At 46.8% G+C, this 18,150-nt stretch overlaps 1 protein-coding gene across 5 annotated transcripts in view; it reads right to left on the reverse strand.

Annotated features, from left to right (window-relative positions):
• Positions 1 to 18,150, reverse strand: part of LOC121289177 (pre-B-cell leukemia transcription factor 1-like) — a 549,225-nt gene that overhangs the window by 38,959 nt on the left and 492,116 nt on the right. Inside the window, exon 8 of one of the 5 annotated variants that reach the window (XM_041208358.1) lies at positions 11,821 to 11,847. The exons of the other annotated variants lie outside the window; for them this stretch is intronic. Coding sequence (XP_041064292.1) covers positions 11,821 to 11,847 — 27 coding nt within the window. The remainder of the gene's footprint in view (positions 1 to 11,820; positions 11,848 to 18,150) is intronic. 5 annotated transcript variants of the gene reach the window in all.

Below are 18,150 nucleotides of genomic sequence, written 5' to 3' on the forward strand. Positions count from 1 at the left end.
CATCTTACTCCTAATTCCACCTCGGAACATCATGTGTCTTCACCTTTCCCTCAGCATATCTGCTGCTGAAAGACTCCTCTATGTTTTTGCCACCTCCAGACTCAACTATTCCAATGCTCTCCTGGCTAATCTCCCATGCTTAACCCTTCATAAACTCTGCTGCTTGTATCCTATAGTTCACAGTAAGTCCCACCACCTCCGTGCTTGCTGACCAGTATGTGCTTCCGGTCCAACGCTGCCCTGAACTTAAAATTCTCAGCCTTGTGTTCACATCCCTCCATGGCCCAACCTCTTCTTCTCTCTGGTAATCTCCCCAGCCTTATAACCCTCTGGCAACTGCTTCATCCAATTGTGGCCTTTGGTACATCCCCAATTTTCAAGGGAAAAAAGGGGCCTCCTGTTTAAGATGGAGATGAGGAAGAATTTCTTCTCTCAGAGGGTTGTTTGTGTTTGGAATTCTCTTCCTCAGCGAGCAGGAGGTTAGGTCATTGAATATATTCAAGAGTGAGTTAGACAGGTTTTTGATTGACCAGGGTTATGGGGGACAGGCAATAATGTGGAGGCAGTAAGGCCACATCAGATCAGCCATGATCTTATTGAATGGCAGAACATGCTTGAGGTGCCGAACGGCCTACTCCTGTTCCTATTTCTTATACTCTTTGGTGGCTGTACCATCAGCTACCTAGACCCTAAGCTCTGGAATTCCCTCCCTAAAGCTCTCTATCTCTCAACCTCACTTTCATCCTTTAACACACTCCTTCAAACATAACTCTTTGATCACCTGTCCTAATATCTCCTAATGTAGCTTGGTGTCAATTTTTATATGACTGCCCTCCTGTGAAGCACTTTGGGGATGTTTTAATTCTATTAAGATGCTTAATAAATGCAAACTGTTATTGATGCATTCAGTCGTTGCACACTGATAACTTACCCTCTTGTATAAAGAGTTTTCACAAAATTTTTCACCATTTTCCTGAAGCAGATGCTTTGAACACCATTGACGACTGCTCCACAACAGGTATCCAGACCCTTCCTCTCACTGCAGGTTCCCTTTTCTGAATGCCATTGCAGGAACCTTCCATGGACACAGTGCTAATGAAGGGCCACCAAAATGTTCCCAGCCTGTGCTGTTGCTAATGGTGGTGATCCAATGGTTTACTTCTGGTGACTGACTATCGTGTTCAACTTCCCAACCTGGTGCTTTCAGGACAGCCTTCCAGATGCTGGGGCATGAGGGGTGGGTAACTGCAGTTTCAATCATCAACATCTGTGAGCTCAAACCTCGGTCAGCTAGCTTCAGGCTATGGAAGCTTCAAGGGTAACCAAGCCCTGTACTCTCTCTGGTATCTGTATAAACATTAGATGGATTGGGGCAGAGGAGATCAGTTAGAAAGGGACAGAGGTCATTCAGATAGTCAGCAACATTATCAGTTGACATTCTCTGTCTCCCGTTACTGGGGCCTGACTCAATACACCCACTAATCCGCAGAAGGGCAAAATAAGGTGTAATATTGAGCTGACTGAAGCCTCTATCCAGACAACTCTTGAAACGTCTAAGGAGGTGGGGATAGTTGACCCAGGCTCTGTCATGGCAATAGTAGGAGCATTCCTGAGCGATATGGAATCACAGGCTCATTCATGACCTGGTCTCTGGCAGCTGGTCCTAGAGTGGCCAACTTCTACACGTAGGGATTGAATCCCTTGCCTCGGAACCTCACAATGCAGGTTGTGTCATTGCTCTCAGTAGGTGCTGAAAGTTCCCTTGTACAATCACTAAAGACTAAGCAATCTATAAACCTTGGGAAACCTCTGCATTTTAGACCCTGGACTCCAGAGAGCTGAATCCATGCCCCTGTCAATGCAGAAAACAGACATGACTTTCTATATGGGCAGATGCATTCTTTCTCTCCTCTGTCACCTCCCGCCTCCAGCAGCTTGTATGATTTGTGCATCCTCCTCAAATCCACCATCCGGGCACTACAGAGCCGATGCTTCAAAGGGTAAAAATGAGCAATCATAATCTTGCCATCTATCTTCAGTGCAGTCCAGCTCTCAAACGGAGAGCAATCCATCTCCGATTCAGGTATCAGTCCATCACTGAGAGAGATAGCAGTCCAACTCCGATTCAGATATCAGTCCATCACTGAGATAGATAGCAACCCATCTCTGATTCACATATCAGATGACCTCTGAGAAAGATAGAAGTCCATCTCCACATCAGACTGCAGTCCAGCTGATTCAGATAGCAGTCCAGTTCTGAAGCAGATAGCAGCCCGTCACTTAGTCAGATAGCAGACCATCTCTGAGTCCGATGGCCGTGCATCTGAGTCAGATAGCAGTTCATCTCTGAGTCAAACAGCAGTCCATCTCTGAAACAGACAGCAGTGCATCTCTGAGTCAGATAGCAGTTCATCTCTGAGTCAAACAGCAGTCCATCTCTGAAACAGACAGCAGTGCATCTCTGAGTCAGATAGCAGTTCATCTCTGAGTCAAACAGCAGTCCATCTATGAGTCAAACAGCAGTTCATCTCTGAGTCAGATAGCAGTCCATCTATGAGTCAAACAGCAGTCCATCTCTGAAACAGACAGCAAAGCATCTCTGAGTCAAACAGCAGTCAATCTCTGAGTCAGATAGCAGTCCATCTATGAGTCAAACAGCAGTCCATCTCTGAAACAGACAGCAGTCCATCTATGAGTCAGATAGCAGTCTATCTCTGAAACAGACAGCAGTGATTCTCTGAGTCAGATAGCAGTTATTCTCTGAGGCAGGTAGCAATCCTTCACTGAATCAGATAGCAGTCAATCTCTCAGACAGATAGCAGTCAATCTCTGCATCAGATAGCAGTCCATCTCTGAAATAGATAGCAGTCCATCACTGAGTCAGATAGCAGTCTATCTCTGAGTTTGATAGCAGTCTATCAGTGAGTTAGATAGCAGCCCGTCTCTGAGACAGGTAGCAATGCATTTCTTAAAGAGATAGCTGTCCATCACCAAGACAGATCACAGTCCATCACTGAGTCAGATTGCAGACCATTTTTTAGAGAGATAGCAGTCCATCTCTGAGACAGATAGCCATCCGTCTATGAGATATAGTGGTCCATCGCTGAGAGAGATAGCAGTCCATCTCTGAGACATACAGTAGTCCATCTCTGAGTCAGATAGCTGTCCATGTCCGAGTTTGAGAGCAGTCCATCTCTGAGACAGATGGCTGTCCATTTCTGAGTCATATGGCAGTCTATCTGCAATTCAGATAGCAGCCCATCTCTCAGTCAGATAGCAGCCCATCTCTCAGTCAGATAGCAGCCCATCTCTCAGTCAGATAGTAGTCCATCTCCAAGACAGATAGCAGTCCATCTCTGAGTCAGATAGCAGTCCATCTCTCAGTCAGATAGCAGTCCATCTCTCAGTCAGATAGTAGTCCACCTCCGAGACAGATAGCAGCCCATCTCTCAGTCAGATAGTAGTCCATCTCTCAGTCAGATAGCAGTCCATCTTAGAGTTGAATAGCAGTCCAAAACTGACACAGATAGAAGTCCATCTCTGAGATAGAGAGCAGTCCCTCTCTGAGACAGAAAGCAGTCCATCCCCATGACAGATAACATTGAGACAGCTGCAGAAACCTGAGCTCTGGGTTGTGGAACTTGAGCAGCTGGAGTCACTGTGGTGCATCTGCAAGGCTGAGGATTATGTGGATGGCACACCTAGAGAGGTGGTCACCCTGCAGCTCAAAAGTACACAGGCAGAGCGGGAGTGGGTGACCACTAGAGTACCTAAGGGAAACAGAGAGGTAGTGCAGGAATCTACTGAGGTCTCATCTAGCTGTGTAACTGCTTTTCCATTTTGGATGTTGGTGATTGAGGTGGTTCCTCAGAGGGCTGTAGCAAGAGGCAAGTCCATGGCACCATAGGTGGCTCAGCTGCACAGGAGGGGAGGAGGAAGAGTGGAAGTGCTATAGTTGTAGGGGATTCCATAGTTCAGGGAGCAGACAGGCATTTCTGTGGCCATAGATGTGACTCCAGGGTGGTATGTTGCCTCCCTGGTGCCAAGGTCAAGGAAGTTACAGAGCGGCAGCAGGACATTCTTTTGAGGGGGGATGATCAGCCAGAGGTCATGGTCTATACTGGGACCAATGACAAAGGAGGTCCTGAAAATGGATTTTAGGGAGTTAGGAAAGAAATTGCAAAGCTGGACCTCAAGAGCAATGATCTCATGATTACTCCCAGGGCCACGTGCTAGTGAGCATAAGAAAAGGAAGACTAAACAGTTCAACATGTGGCTGGAGAAATGGAGTAGGAGGGAGGGTTTTAGATTTCTGAGGCACTGGGATCGGTTCTGGGGCAGGTGGGACCTGTACAAGAAGGACTGGTTACACCTTAACAGGACTGGGACTAATGTCCTCACAGGGACGTTTGCCAGTGCTGTTGGGGAGGGTTTAAACTAGATTAGCAGGGTGATGGGAACCTGAGGGGAAATTCAGAGAGGACTGGAGAAAAACTGGCAGTGGGAAGTAGAGAATTAGTAACTGATAAGGAGGATATATCAGAGAGTAGGATCAAGGTAAATAGAATGCTTGGAGAGTTTGACAGAACTAGTGTAGGCTATGGTCAGTCACTAGATGGGGTTAGAGCAAGGGGGATTGTTAAAAAGCCTAAAACAGGGCTAATGTGCATGTATGTGAATGCACGGAGTGTGATTAATAAGATTGGTGAACTACTGGCACAGGTTGACAAATGGAATTATGACATTATTGCTATAATAGAGACCTGGCTCAAAGAAGAGCAGGACTAGGTGTTAAATATTCCTGGGTACAAGGTGTTTAGGAGAGGCAGACAAGGAAGAAAAGGTGGTGGAGAGTGGTAATATTGATCAAGGATGGTATTACAGTACTGGAGAGAGAGGATATTCCAAGGGAGTCAAGGACAGAATCTCTCTGGCTAGAGGTAAGGAATGAAAAAAGTGCAATAACATTGACTGGTGCAGTATATAGACCACCAGCTCGTGGAAGGGATGTGGAGAAACAAATTTGCAAAGAAATTACAGAGAGGTGCAAGAATTATAGAGTAATTATAATGGGGGACTTCAATTATCCAAATATAGACTGGGATAGGAATAGTGCAAAGGGACAAGAGGGGTGAGAGTTCCTGGAGTGTGTTCAAGATAATTTTCTGCAGCAGTATGTTTCCAGTCCAACGAGAGGACATGAACTTTGGACCTGGCTCTGGGGAATGAGTTGGCCCAAGTGGAAAATATCAGTGGGAGAGCCTCTAGGAGACAGTGATCATTGTATCATAAGGTTTAGGTTGGCCATGGAGAAGGATGAGGAATAACCCAGAGCAGGGATAATTAATTGGGGGAAAGCCAACTTCAATGGGATGAGAATGCATCTGAGTTAAGTGAGTTGGAATCAAATGTTGGCGGAAAAGTCAGTGGCTGAACAATGGACCACCTTTGAAGAGATAGTATAGCAGACAATGTCAAGGTATATTCCTTTGAAGGGAAAAGATAGGACAAATAAATCTAGAACACCCTGGATACCAAGAGAAGTAGAAGTGAAGATGAAAAGGAAGGAGTACATGAATGACAAGTGTCAGGTAGGAAATATAATGGAGAATTAGGCTGAACATAGAAGGACCAGAGGGGAAGTGAAAAAACTGAAAAGAAAAGTAAGGAGAGAGCATGAAAAGAGGCTGGCAGCGAACATAAAAGGGAACCCCACGGTTTTCTATAAGCATGTAAATAATAAAAGGGTGTTAAAAGAAAGGAAAGGGCCATTTAAGGATAAAAAAACGAGACTTGCATGGGAGGCAGGAGAAGTAGCTGACGTATTAAACAAATACTTTGCATCTGTCTTTACAAAGGAAGAGAATGCTACCCAGGCCGAGGTGAGAGAGGAGGTAACTGGTACACTTGAGGAATTTACAATTGAAAAGGAGGAGGTATTAGAAAGGCTATCTTTACTTAAAATTGATAAGCTACCAGGACCGGGTGAGATGCAACCAAGGGTACTGAGGGGGGTGAGAATGGAAATTGCAGAGGCACTAGTGATAATCTCCCAGTCTTCCTTAGATACAGGGGAGGTGCCAGAGGACTGGAGAAGTGTGAATGTTACATCCTTGTTCAAAAAGCATGCAAGGATAAAGCTGGCAACTACAGACCAGTCAGTTTGACCTCAGTGGTAGGGAAACTTCTGGAAACTATAGTTCGTGACAGAGTCAATAGACAAGTGCAGGATAATTAAGGAAAGCCAGGGAAAATTGTGTCTAACTAACTTGCTCAAGTTTTTTTGAGGTGGTAACAAAGAAGGTTGATAAGGGCAGTACTGTTGGTGTGTGTATATATGGAATTTTAAAAGGCATTTGATACAGTGCCTCACAACAGACTTGTTAACAAAATTCTAGCTCAAGGAATAAAAGGGAAACTAGGCACTTGGATAAGAAACTGGCTGAGTGACAGGAAACAGAGTAGTGATAAATGGTTGTTTTTCAGATTGGAGGAAGGTCTGCAGTGGAGTTATCCAGGGGTCAGTGTTGGGATCCTCGCCCTTCTTGATATATATTAATGACCTAGGCAGGTATTTTCCGGCCCTGTTGCGGGTGGGACCCACCGCGGGCGAGGCAGCGCCACAGCCAGAAGTCTATTGACGTGCGGCAGGACTGAAAGATCCCAGAGGTGAGCAGGTGTGGAAAATCCCACCCTTAGACTGTGGTGGGCAGGGCATAATTTCAAAATTTGCAGATGTTACGAAGATTGTAAATGTTGTCAACTGTGATGAGGATAGTCTTGAACTTCAAAAGGACATTGACATGTTGGTGGATTGGGCAGAAAATAGCAGATGAAGTTCAATGCAGAGAAGTGTGAGGTGATTCACTTTGGCAGGAAGGATGTGAAGAGACAGTATAAAATAAAGGGAGAGACTCTAAAGGAGGTGCAGGAACAGATGGACCTTGGTGTATACATACATAGGTCATTGAAGATGGCAGGGCATGTCGGGAGAGCAGTTAATAAAGCATATAGTACCTTAGGCTTTATTAATAGGGGCATTGAGTACAAGAGTAAGGAGGTCATGTTGAATGTGCATAAGACACTGGAGTAGTGTCCAGCTCTGGGCACCATACTTGAGGAAGGATGTGAAGGTATTGGACAGAGTACAGAGGAGATTCACAAGAATGATTCCCAGAATGAAAAACTGTAGTGATCAGGATAGATTGGAAAGGTTTGGTGTGTTTTCCTTAGAGAAGAGAAGGCTGAGAGGAGACTTGAGAGAGGTATTCAAGATCCTGAGGGGGTATGGACATGGTAAATAGTGAGAAACTATTCCCACTTATGAGTATATCAAGAAATAGAAGCACAGATTCAAAACAATGGGCTAAAGGCATAGAAATGATGTGAGGAAATTTTATTTTCATCCATAGGGTGGTTGGATTCTGGAACGAAATTCCTGAAAGGACAGTGGGGGAAAGTTCGATTGAGTTATTCAAAAAGGAATGGGATTGCTACCTGAAAAGAAAGAAAGTGCAAGGTTATGGGGATAAGGCAGGAGAGCGCGATTAGGTAGAATGTTCTTTCAGCGAGCCAGTGCAGACTCAATGGGCCAAATGGCCTCCTTCTGCAATGTAAAGATTCTGTGATTCTGTGATCAGTCCATCTCTGAGACAGATAGCAGTCGATCTCGCAGTCAGATAGCAGTCCATCTCCACTTCAGATAGCAATCCAACAATGAGAAAAGTAACAGTCCATCTCCAAGTCGCATACAGTCCAGCAGTGAGTCAGATAGCAGTCAACCTCTGAGTGTGAAAGCAGTGAATATCCAAGACAGTTAGCAGTCAATCTCTGAGAAAAATAGCAGTCCATCTCTGAAAAAGACAGAAGTCCATCTCCGAGTCAGAGTGCAATCAATCTCCGAGATAGGCAGCAGTTCATCTCAGAGACAGATAGCACTGTAAGTAAGATAGCAGTTTTTCTGTGAGACAGATAGCAGTCCATCTCTGATTCAGAAGGCAGTCCATCTTCGAGACAGATAGCAGTGCATCTCTGTGTCATATAGCAGTCCATCTCTGATTCAGATAACAGCCCATCTCTGAGATAGATGGCAGTCGATCTCTTATTCAAATAGCAGTCCATCTTCGAGACAGATAGCAGTGCAACTCTGAGTTAGATAGCAGTCAATCTCCGAATCAGATATTAGTCCCTCTCTCAGTCAGACAGTGGTCAATCTCTGAGACAGAGAGCAGTCCATCTCTGAGTCAGATAGCAGTCCATCTCCGAATCAGATATCAGTCCCTCTCTCAGTCAGATAGTGGTCCATCTCTGAGACAGATAGCTGTCCATCTCTGATCATCCCCAAGTCAGATAGCAGTGAATTTCCCATACAGTTAGCATGAGAGGCAATGGGGTGCAGGTATTGTTGCTGGACTAGTAATCCAGTGACCCAGCATAATGCTGTGGGCACCTGGGTTCCAATCCTGTCATGGCAGATAGCAGAATTCGAATTCAATAAAAATCTGGAATTAAAAGTCTAATGATGACCATGGAACCCCATTGTCAAGTGTTGTAAAAACCCATCTGGTTGACTAATGCCCTTTAGGGAAGGAAATCTGTCATCCTTACCTGGTCTGGCCTACATGTGACTCCAGACCCACAGCAATATGGTTGACACTTAAATGGCCTAGCAAGCCACTCAGTTGTAACAAACCAGTGTAAAGTCACAAGAAAGGAATGAAACTGGATGGACTATCTGGCATCATCCTAGATACTGACAATGGTAATCTTAGCCCTGTAAAGTCCTCCTTACTAACATCTAGGGGCTAGTGCCAAAAGTGGGAGAGCTGACTCACAAACAAGTCAAGCAACAGTCTGACATTGTCATCCTGATGGAATCATATCTTACAGATAATGTCCCAGGCACCACCATCACCATCCCTGGGTATGCCCTGTCCCACCGGCAGGACAGGCCCAGCAGAGGTGGCGGCACAGTGGGATACAGTCAGGAGGGAGTTGCCCTGGGAATCCTCAAAATCGACTCTGGACCCCATGAAGTCTCATGGCATCAGGTCAAAGATGGGGAAGGAAACCTCCTGCTGATTACCACGTACCACCCTCCCTCAGTTGATGAATCAGTGCTTCTCCATGGGAAAAATCACTGAGGATGGCAAGGGTGCAGAATGTACTTTGGGTGGGGGACTGCAATGTCCATCGTCAAGTGTGGATCAGTAGCACCACTACTGACTGAACTAGCCAAGTCCTAAATGACACAGCTGCTAGACTGGGTCTGTGGCAGGTTGTTATGGAACCAACAAGGGGGAAAATCATACTTGATCTCATCCTCACCAACCTGCCTGTCCATGACAGTATCAGCAGGAGTGATCGCTGCACAGTCATTGTGGAGTTGAAGTCCCGCCTTCACATTGAGGATACTCTCCATAGTGTTGTGTGGCACTACCACCGTGCTCAATGGGATAGATTTTGAACAGATCTAGCTAATCAAGCCATGAGGCACTGTGGGCAGCAGCAGAATTGTACTCGAAGACAATCTGTAACCTCATGGCCTGGCATATCCTGCACTCTACCATTACCATCAAGCCAGGGAATCAACCCTGGTTCAATGAAGAGTGCAGGTGGGCATACCAGGAGCAGCAGCAGGCATTCCTAAAAATGAGGTGTCAACCTGGTGAAACTATAACACAGGGCTACTTGCATGCCAAACAGCATAAGCAGCAAGTGATAGACAGAGCTAAGCGATCCCACAACCAACGGATCAGATCTAAGCTCTGTAGTCCTGCCACATCCAGTCGTGAATGGTGGTGGACAATTAAACAACTCACTGGAGGAGGAGGCTCCACAAATATCCTCATCCTCAATGATGGAGGAGCCCAGCACATCAGTGCAAAAGATAAGGCTGAAGCATTCGCGACAATCTTCAGCCAGAAGGGCCAAGTGGATGATCCATCTCGGCCTCCTCTAGAGGTCCCCATCATCACAGATGCCAGTCTTCAGCCAATTCCATTCACTCCACGTGATATCAAGAAACAGCTCAAGGCACTGGATACTGCAAAGGCTATGGTCCCTGACAATATTCCAGCAATAGTACTGAAGACTTGTGCTCCAGAACTTGACGCGCCCCCAGCCAAACTGTTCCAGCACAGCTACAACACTGGCATCTATGTGGAAAATTGCTGTACACAAACAGCAGGACAAATCCAACCCGGCCATTTACCACCTCATCAGTCTACTCTCGATCATCAGTAAAGTAATGGAAGCGGTCATCAACAGTGCTATCAAGTGGCACTTGCTTAGCAATAACCTGCTCACTGAGGCCCAGTTTGGGTTCTGCCAGGGACACTCAACTCCTGACCTCATTACAGCCTTGGTTCAAATATGGACCAAAGAGCTGAAATCCCGAGGTGAGGTGAGAGTGACATCAAGGCAGCATTTGACCAAGTGTGGCATCAAGCAGTCCAAGCAAAACTGGAGTCAATGGGAATCAGGGGTAAAACTCTCCACTGGATGGAATCATATCTAGCACAAAGGAAAATGGTTGTGGTTGTTGGAGGTCAGTCCTCTCAGCTCCAGGACATCACTGCTGGAGATCCTCAGGGCAGTGTCCTCGGCCCAACCATCTTCAGCTGCTTCATCAATGACCTTCCTTCCATCACAAGGTGAGAAGTGGGGATGTTCGCTGATGATTGCACAATGTTCAGCACCATTTGTGACTCCTCAGATACCAAAGCAGTTCATGTTCAAATGCAACAAGACCTGGACAATACCTAGGCATTTTTAGGTATGCCTGCTGCTGCTCCTGGTATGCCCTCCTGCACTCTTCATGGAGGCTACACAAGTACCAGGCAATGACCATCTCCAAAAAGAGAGAATCCAACCATCGCCCTTTGATGTTCAAAGCCATTACCATCGCTGAATCCCCCACTATCAACATCCTGGGGATTATCATTGACTAGAAACTGATGTGGACTAGCCATATAAATACCGAGGCTAGGAATTCTGCAACGAGTAACTCACCTCCTGACTCCCCAGAGCCTGTCCATCATAAACAAGGCACAAGTCAGGATTGTGATGGAATACTCCACACTTGCCTGGATGAGTGCAGCTCCCACGACACTCAGAAGCTTGACACTGTCCAGGACAAAGCAGCCTGCTTGATTGTCACCACATCTACAAACATTCGCTCCCTCCACCACCGACGCACAGTGGCAGCAGTGTGTACCATCTACAAGATGCTCTGCAGAAGCTCACCAAGGCTCCTTCAACAACACCTTCCAAATCCACGACTGCTACCATCTGTAAGGACAAGAGCAGCAGACACATGGGAACACCACCACCTGGAAGTTTCCCTCCAAGTCACTCAACCTCCTGACTTGGGAATATATCACCGTTCCTTCACTGTCGCTGGGTCAAAATCCTGGAACTCCCTTCCTAACAGCACTGTGGGTGTACCTACACCACATGGACTGCATCAGTTTAAGAAGACAGCTCACCACCACCTTCTCAAGGGCAATTAGGAATGGGCAATAAGTCCTGGCTCAGCCAGCGAAGCCCATATCCCGTGAATGAATAATCTCTGAGTCCGAGAGCCGTCCATCGCTGAGTCAGGGAGCAGTCCATCTCCGAGCCTATAGCCATCCAAGAGGAAGAGGAAAGGGGCTGTGTTAGATGTTGATACACCAGGTAACTCTCCCCACAGAGTGAGGAGCGATGCTCACTTTCTGATTTAGTTTCAGTGAGCAAAGGATTACACACACAAACAACTTGGGAAAACCTGCATGCAATCTGATCTGGGACCAAGCCTCCAGCTTAGTCTTCATCTACTTCCTGCAGATTGTCCTGGCCCAGGATCTGTTAAGCTGTGACCTTGCAAGGGGAATGGAAAGGGTGTCTTCCTCCTGTGTGGGATGTTTCCACTTCTGGGCATCATTTGGTGCTGAGGAATAGAAGGAGGTCAATAATAGATCGATGTGAGGGCAATCAACCCTCCATGTGAATTGGCCTGGTGTCCACTGTGCCCATCTAATGGACTAGTATGATAAGTGTTCTTGTTATCATCCTCAGTATGGACGCTGGAGCAGCCAATGAGTGTTCTATTGCTAAGGGGAAATGCATGAGGGAGGCACAGGGGAGTGAACAAGAGTTTGTTAGATGAGGGGAGGCGAGGATATGGGTCTCATTCTTCAGGGAGAATGCAACGACAGGTATGAGTGGCGTTTCCTCCCTTGGTACGCTTGGTGTGGCTGCTCATTTTATCCAGCCCTTGCATGCTGCTATCATTGGCATGGCTCATAGCTCTCTTGACAATGAAAGTTTGGTGGCAGTTCATTCACACGGTGTTCAAGGTGTGCACCACTGGGACAGATGCTCAACATGGATTGAAAGTAAAGGCCCATCTCAAGAATGGGTCACATCATATACAGAGAGATGCAAATTCAACAGCAATAACTTGCATTTCATGGGGGAGATGGTGGTGCAGTGATAACATCACTGGGCTAGTAACCCAGAGGCCCAGGCTAATCCTCTGGGTCCATGGGTTCAAATCCAACCACTGGAGCTGGTGGAATTTAAATTAATTCATAAAATCTGGATTATAAAGCTACTCTCAGCAATGGTGATCATGAAACCATCAACAATTGTCATGAGGACCCATCTAGTTCACTAATGCCCTTTAGGGAAAGAAATCTGCCATCCTTACCCAGTCTGGCCTGCATGTGACTCCAGAACCACAACAATGCCCTCTGAAATGGCCCAGCAAGCCACTCAGTTCAAGGGCAATTAGGGATGGGCAACAAATACTGGCCTTGCCAGTGAAGCCCACATCCCATGAAAAAATATTTTTAAAAAATCACCAATCCCTTTGACTTACAAAACTGAACCACATAAGGAGATAATATAACCAGTGAGCAAGAGCTTAGTCAGAATTTTGGGATTCACGGAGTTGCAGAAAGGAGGAGAGTAGACAGGATGAAAGGTTTGGGGTGGGAATTCCGGAGCTGTAGGTCTCAGCAGCTGAAGACAAGGCTACCAATGGTGAGGCGAGGGAAATCAGTGATGCATCAGAGACCAGAATTTGGAGGAGTGTATAGTTCTCAGAGGGTTATAGGGCTGGAAGAAGTTATAGAGATAGGGAGGAGCGAGGCCATGAAGGGATTTGAACACAAGGGTGAGAATCTTCAAAATCGAGTTGTTGCTGGGCCAGGATCCAGTGAGGACAAGGATAGGAAATGTGCAGCAGAATTCTAAACAACTGTAAGTTAATGGAATGTGGGAGAAGGCCAACCAGGAGAGTATTGTAACAGCACAACAGAGAGGCACACTCATGTAGAAAGAGATGCAAACAGAGGACTACATAGAGAGAAGCACACAACAGGTACAGGAGATAGAGGACCATATTTGCAGGCAAATTACAGAAGGATGCAAGAGCTACGGAGTAGTGATAATGGGTGACTTCACTTATCCTAAAATAGACTTGGATAGTAATAGTGTAAAGTGCAAGGAGGGGACAGAATACTTGAAATCTGTACGAGGGAGCATTTTTGATTGGTGTATTCCCAATCCAATAAAGAAGCAGGACTGGATCTAGTTCCAGGCAATGAAGTGATGCAAGTGCATTGTGTTTCATAAGAACATAAGAACTAGGAACAGGAGTAGGCAATTCAGCCCCTCGAGCCTGCCCCGCCATTCAATACGATAATGGCTGATTTTATTTCGGCCTCGACTCCAATTTCCCGGTCTCTCCCCATAACCTTTCAACCCATTACTAATTAAAATCTGTCTATCTCCTTAAATTTATTCAGCGTCCCAACATCCACTGCACTCTGAGGTAGTGAATTCCACAGATTCACGACCCTTTGAGAAAAGAATTTCCTCCTCATCTCTTATTTAAATCCACCACCCCTTAGCCTAAAACTTTGGTCTCTTGTTCTAGAATGCCCCACAAGGGGAAACATCCGCTCCATGTCTACTTTGCCTATCCCCTTTAGCATCTTATATACCTCAATTATATCTCCTCTCATCCTTCCAAGCTCTAGTGAGTGTAGGCCTAAACTGCTCAATCTCTCCTCATAAGACAAGCCCCGCATCTCTGGAATCAATCTAGTGAACAACTTCATTGGGGGATCATATGGGGAACAGTGATCATAATATAACCAGGACAGAATTTTACCAGTGGGATTTTTGGACCTGCTGATGACAATGGACTTTTGAATGGCTCACCACATTTTATGGCCCTGTCCCCATCGCAATGAGGCCATAAAATTCCAGCCAGGTTTAGAATAATTATAGAAAATGACAAGGAACAATCCAGCTGATAACCAGTTAATACTTAACTGGAGGAGTGCTAACTTCAGGGAATTGAAAAAGGATCTGGTCCAGGTGGATCTGAATTAAAAATCAGTGGGCAGAACAGTAATTGAATGATGGAAGGCCTTAGTTTGGGTGCAGAGTGGACACATTCCAATAAAGGGGGAAAGGAAGAGCATCAAGTGCTTCCTGGATGACAAAGGATATAGAGATTAAAACAAGAAAGAAAAGATGCCTTTTGATGAATATAAGGCCTATAATAGAGAACCAAGCTAAATACGGAAGGACAGGGAAGAATGGATCAAGGGAATAAGAAGGTCAAAGAAAAAAGATGAGAATTGATCAGTGGATAACACAAAGGGAATTCAAAGGGTTTTAATAAACATTAAAAGGATGATGGATGGGCAGGTGGGGACATTTAGAGCCCAATGAGGAAATCTTGAGGAATCAGAGGAAATCACTGAGGTACCGAACAAATACTTTGCACCAGTCTTTGCTAAAGAAGAGGATGTTATCAATGTGGCAATAAAGGAGGAGACAGTCATGATATTGGATAAGGTAAAAAATAAAGAATAACTTAAAATATTGTTTGGCAGTCCACAATGTAGATAAGTCATCTGGTCCAGATGGGGTGCATCCTGGGTTACCGAAGGAGGTGAGTTTGGAAATTACAGAGGCTCTGGACACAATCCCCTTTGAATATGGAAGCCTTGCCAGGAACTTGAGGATTTCAAATAGCACGTCCTTATTTGGTAAAGGGTAGCTAGATTAACCTGGCAACTACATGCTGGTCAGCTTAATGTCCTCCTCCTTCAGGTACCAGGTCCTAAGGGGGTGTTGGTGACCATGAACTTCCATTGGCTTAGTCCATGATTATTCTTGGCAAAGTACTGCTGTGGTTTGCCATTGCCCTCTGTAGTATGGCTGTCCAGGAAACTCTCCCACTCTTACCACCTGCCATCAGACTTAGTTATAGGCTGATAATCAACCTGTTTGGCCGTATTATGAACGCATTTTCCATGGCCATCAAGTCCTGAAGTGAGGCTTGAACCAGGACCCTGTCCACTTGAGGTAGGGACACTATTACTGCACCACAAGATCTCCCCAGCTTAATGTCTGATGGGAAAACTGTTCGAGACAATAATCCAGAACAAAACTTACTCGCAGTTGGAAAGGTATGGGTTAATAAATAAGTCAGTACCAATTTGTTAATGGCAAAGCGTATTTGACTAACTTGATTGACTTACTCAATAAAATAACAGAGTGTGTTGGTAAGGGTAGCACAATTGATGTTGTGTATATGGACTTTCAAAAGGGGTTCAACAAAGTATCATATAACAGGTGTCTTGCAAAATTAGAGCAACGGGCCCGAATTTCACGCTTGGCGTGCCGCCAAGTCAGCGGGGGTGGAAGCAGATGTGGAATCCGCTCCCAGTCGCGTTACAAATGCAATTTCATGCCTGGATGGCCAATTAAGGTCTGCCCAGCATGAAACACGTCTTCTGGATAGTCGGGAAGGGCCGGGCGGGCGCAGGGTCGGGGGGCTTGTCGGGTGCCGGGTCCAATGGCGACCCGGCCGGCACTTTAAAGGCAGCTTCCTGAAGGCTGCCAGTGGAGATCTTTGGAGTCCGTCCAGGAGACTGGAGCAATGGCCTCAGCGGCAGCAGGAAACGTCAGGCAGGAGGGCAGGTCAGGTGGGCACTTGATCCCTCGTTTCTCGACGAGTACCTCATGGTCCTCGTGGAGGAAGTCAGTGTGAGACGGGACGCTCTCTTACCCAGGGATGGCAGATGGAGACCACTGAATCAGACCAAAAAAGCCTGGGAGGAGGTGGCAGCCAAGGTCAGCAGCAACGATGTTGTGAGGTGCACATGGGTGCGGTGCCGCAAAAGGTTCAATGACCTGCTGTGCTTGGGAAGGGCGATTACCGTGTTGGCATGGAGCTGGACAAGGGGGTGAGCCCTGGCTGCTTGGACTGAGTGCCTTGCGGCTTGAGGGCCACAACTTGGATGTGCCCTGCAAGGTCCTCCTCAGGTGGGGTTGGCCAGGCTGAAATGCTCCTCTGTCCTTTCAGGAGAAGAGGAACCATAGCAACATCAAGAGGTCAAGGACAGGCGGAGGCCCCTCCCAAACCTCCTAATCATGTCAAGGTTTGAAATCGATGCTTTAGAGCTGGAGAGCCGCCACCCACTTCGGTCAGCCGGTCGTGGAGAGGTGGGGGTTTCAGGCAAAGGTAAGAGAGCAGTGCACAGAGGTGAGCGTGTCGGATTGTGCAAACATTCTTGTGTAGTCTCATCATTAATGGGAGCCTCAAACCTGGAGTCCCTATTGATCATTGAAAGACGATGGCACCATGATGCAGATCTCCAATGTGTCACCAGGGTACCTGGTATGCACCATGACATGTGATGACTTAAACTAATTACATGCCATTGTTCTCCCTTAGATTTGCCAGTTCACACTCGAATGCAGGATCCTTGATGCCAGAGGACCACAGGGCTTTAGATGCACCTGTATCACACCATCCCTCTGAACCAGATACCAGCACCTTGGTGGGCATTAGATCGTTGGCACAGTAGTGAGGGCACTTCACATTTGCTTGATGTGCAGGCAGAGGCAGAGAGTGCCCTGGGCACCAGCAGTTGGAGGATTCTGGAGACCAGGGCAATGCTGGGTCGAAGGCAGATGATGAGCCTATGGAGCCGTCCATTGGGCAGCAGATGCTGGATGTACAGCGGGATGTGCTGGAGGATCTGGCGGAGTTCCATGAGGGTGTATGTGCCATGGTCTCCGTTGTGGAGGAGTACATGTGGAGCATTAGCACTGCATTGACCTCATGGTGGTGACTCTCATGGAGAGGCAGCTCCAGGGACAGAATCAGGGTTTCTTGGGGTTGTGCTCAGGCCTGCAAGCCCTCACATAGGCAATGACCTCAGGTGGTCACTGCCATTGTGGGAGATGAATGAGGCACTCAATCTCCCTGTCCATCAATGACAAGCAGGGAGGTCCAGAGCAACCTCACGTTGGCGCACAAGCTGCTTGTTGTTTCTGCTGGCTCCTCTCAGGATGCTCCAGATGATGGCAGCAGCTCCTCCGCCCCTCAGCCAGTGACCGTGTCATCTTATGAGGCTACAATGACGCTTCACTTGTTTTGTAGGTGCAGTGCACACCATTATCTCATGCTGGACGTAAGCGGCTCTAAACTTTATAGCACAGGCACTAAGTAGACTTTGGGTTCAAATTAAAGGATCATTTCAGACATCTGGGATGGAGGCAGCAGCCCTGGCAGGAGGTGGAAGCAGATTGTTGGCAGCTTAGCTGAAGGAGCATTGGATCAAGGTCCCTGGTGTCCCTGCCTCCCTGAAGGATGCAGAGGTCTGGCTCCATGCCCTCACCATGTTCCTCTATCTCTGCCCTTGTGGAGACATGACCCCTGTTGTAACGCTGCTCTGCCTCTGTTCTTGGGTGGCGGAGAGGCATCATAAGCCACCTTTTCAGTGAATAGACCTTGTCACCCAACAGCCATCCATCCAGCCGGGCTGGAGCACTGAAAAGCCTCGGCACCTGGGAGTGTCACAGGATGTAAGCATCATGGGAGCTGCCTGGGTACCTTGCACAGACTTGTAGAATCTGCATCTTGTGGTCACAAAATATCTGGACATTCATGGAGTGGAATCCCTTCCTGTTGACGAAGACACCCGGCTGACCCACTGGCGCCTTGATGGCCACATGTGTGCAGTCTATTGCACCCTGGATGCAGGGGAACCCAGCAATTGCTGCAAACCCTCTGACTCACTCAGCCTGGTCAGTCTTGTCCATACGGAAATTAATAAATGTCATTACCCGCCT

Source organism: Carcharodon carcharias, chromosome 16 (genome assembly GCF_017639515.1).
Source record: "Carcharodon carcharias isolate sCarCar2 chromosome 16, sCarCar2.pri, whole genome shotgun sequence".
Lineage (NCBI taxonomy): Eukaryota > Metazoa > Chordata > Chondrichthyes > Lamniformes > Lamnidae > Carcharodon > Carcharodon carcharias.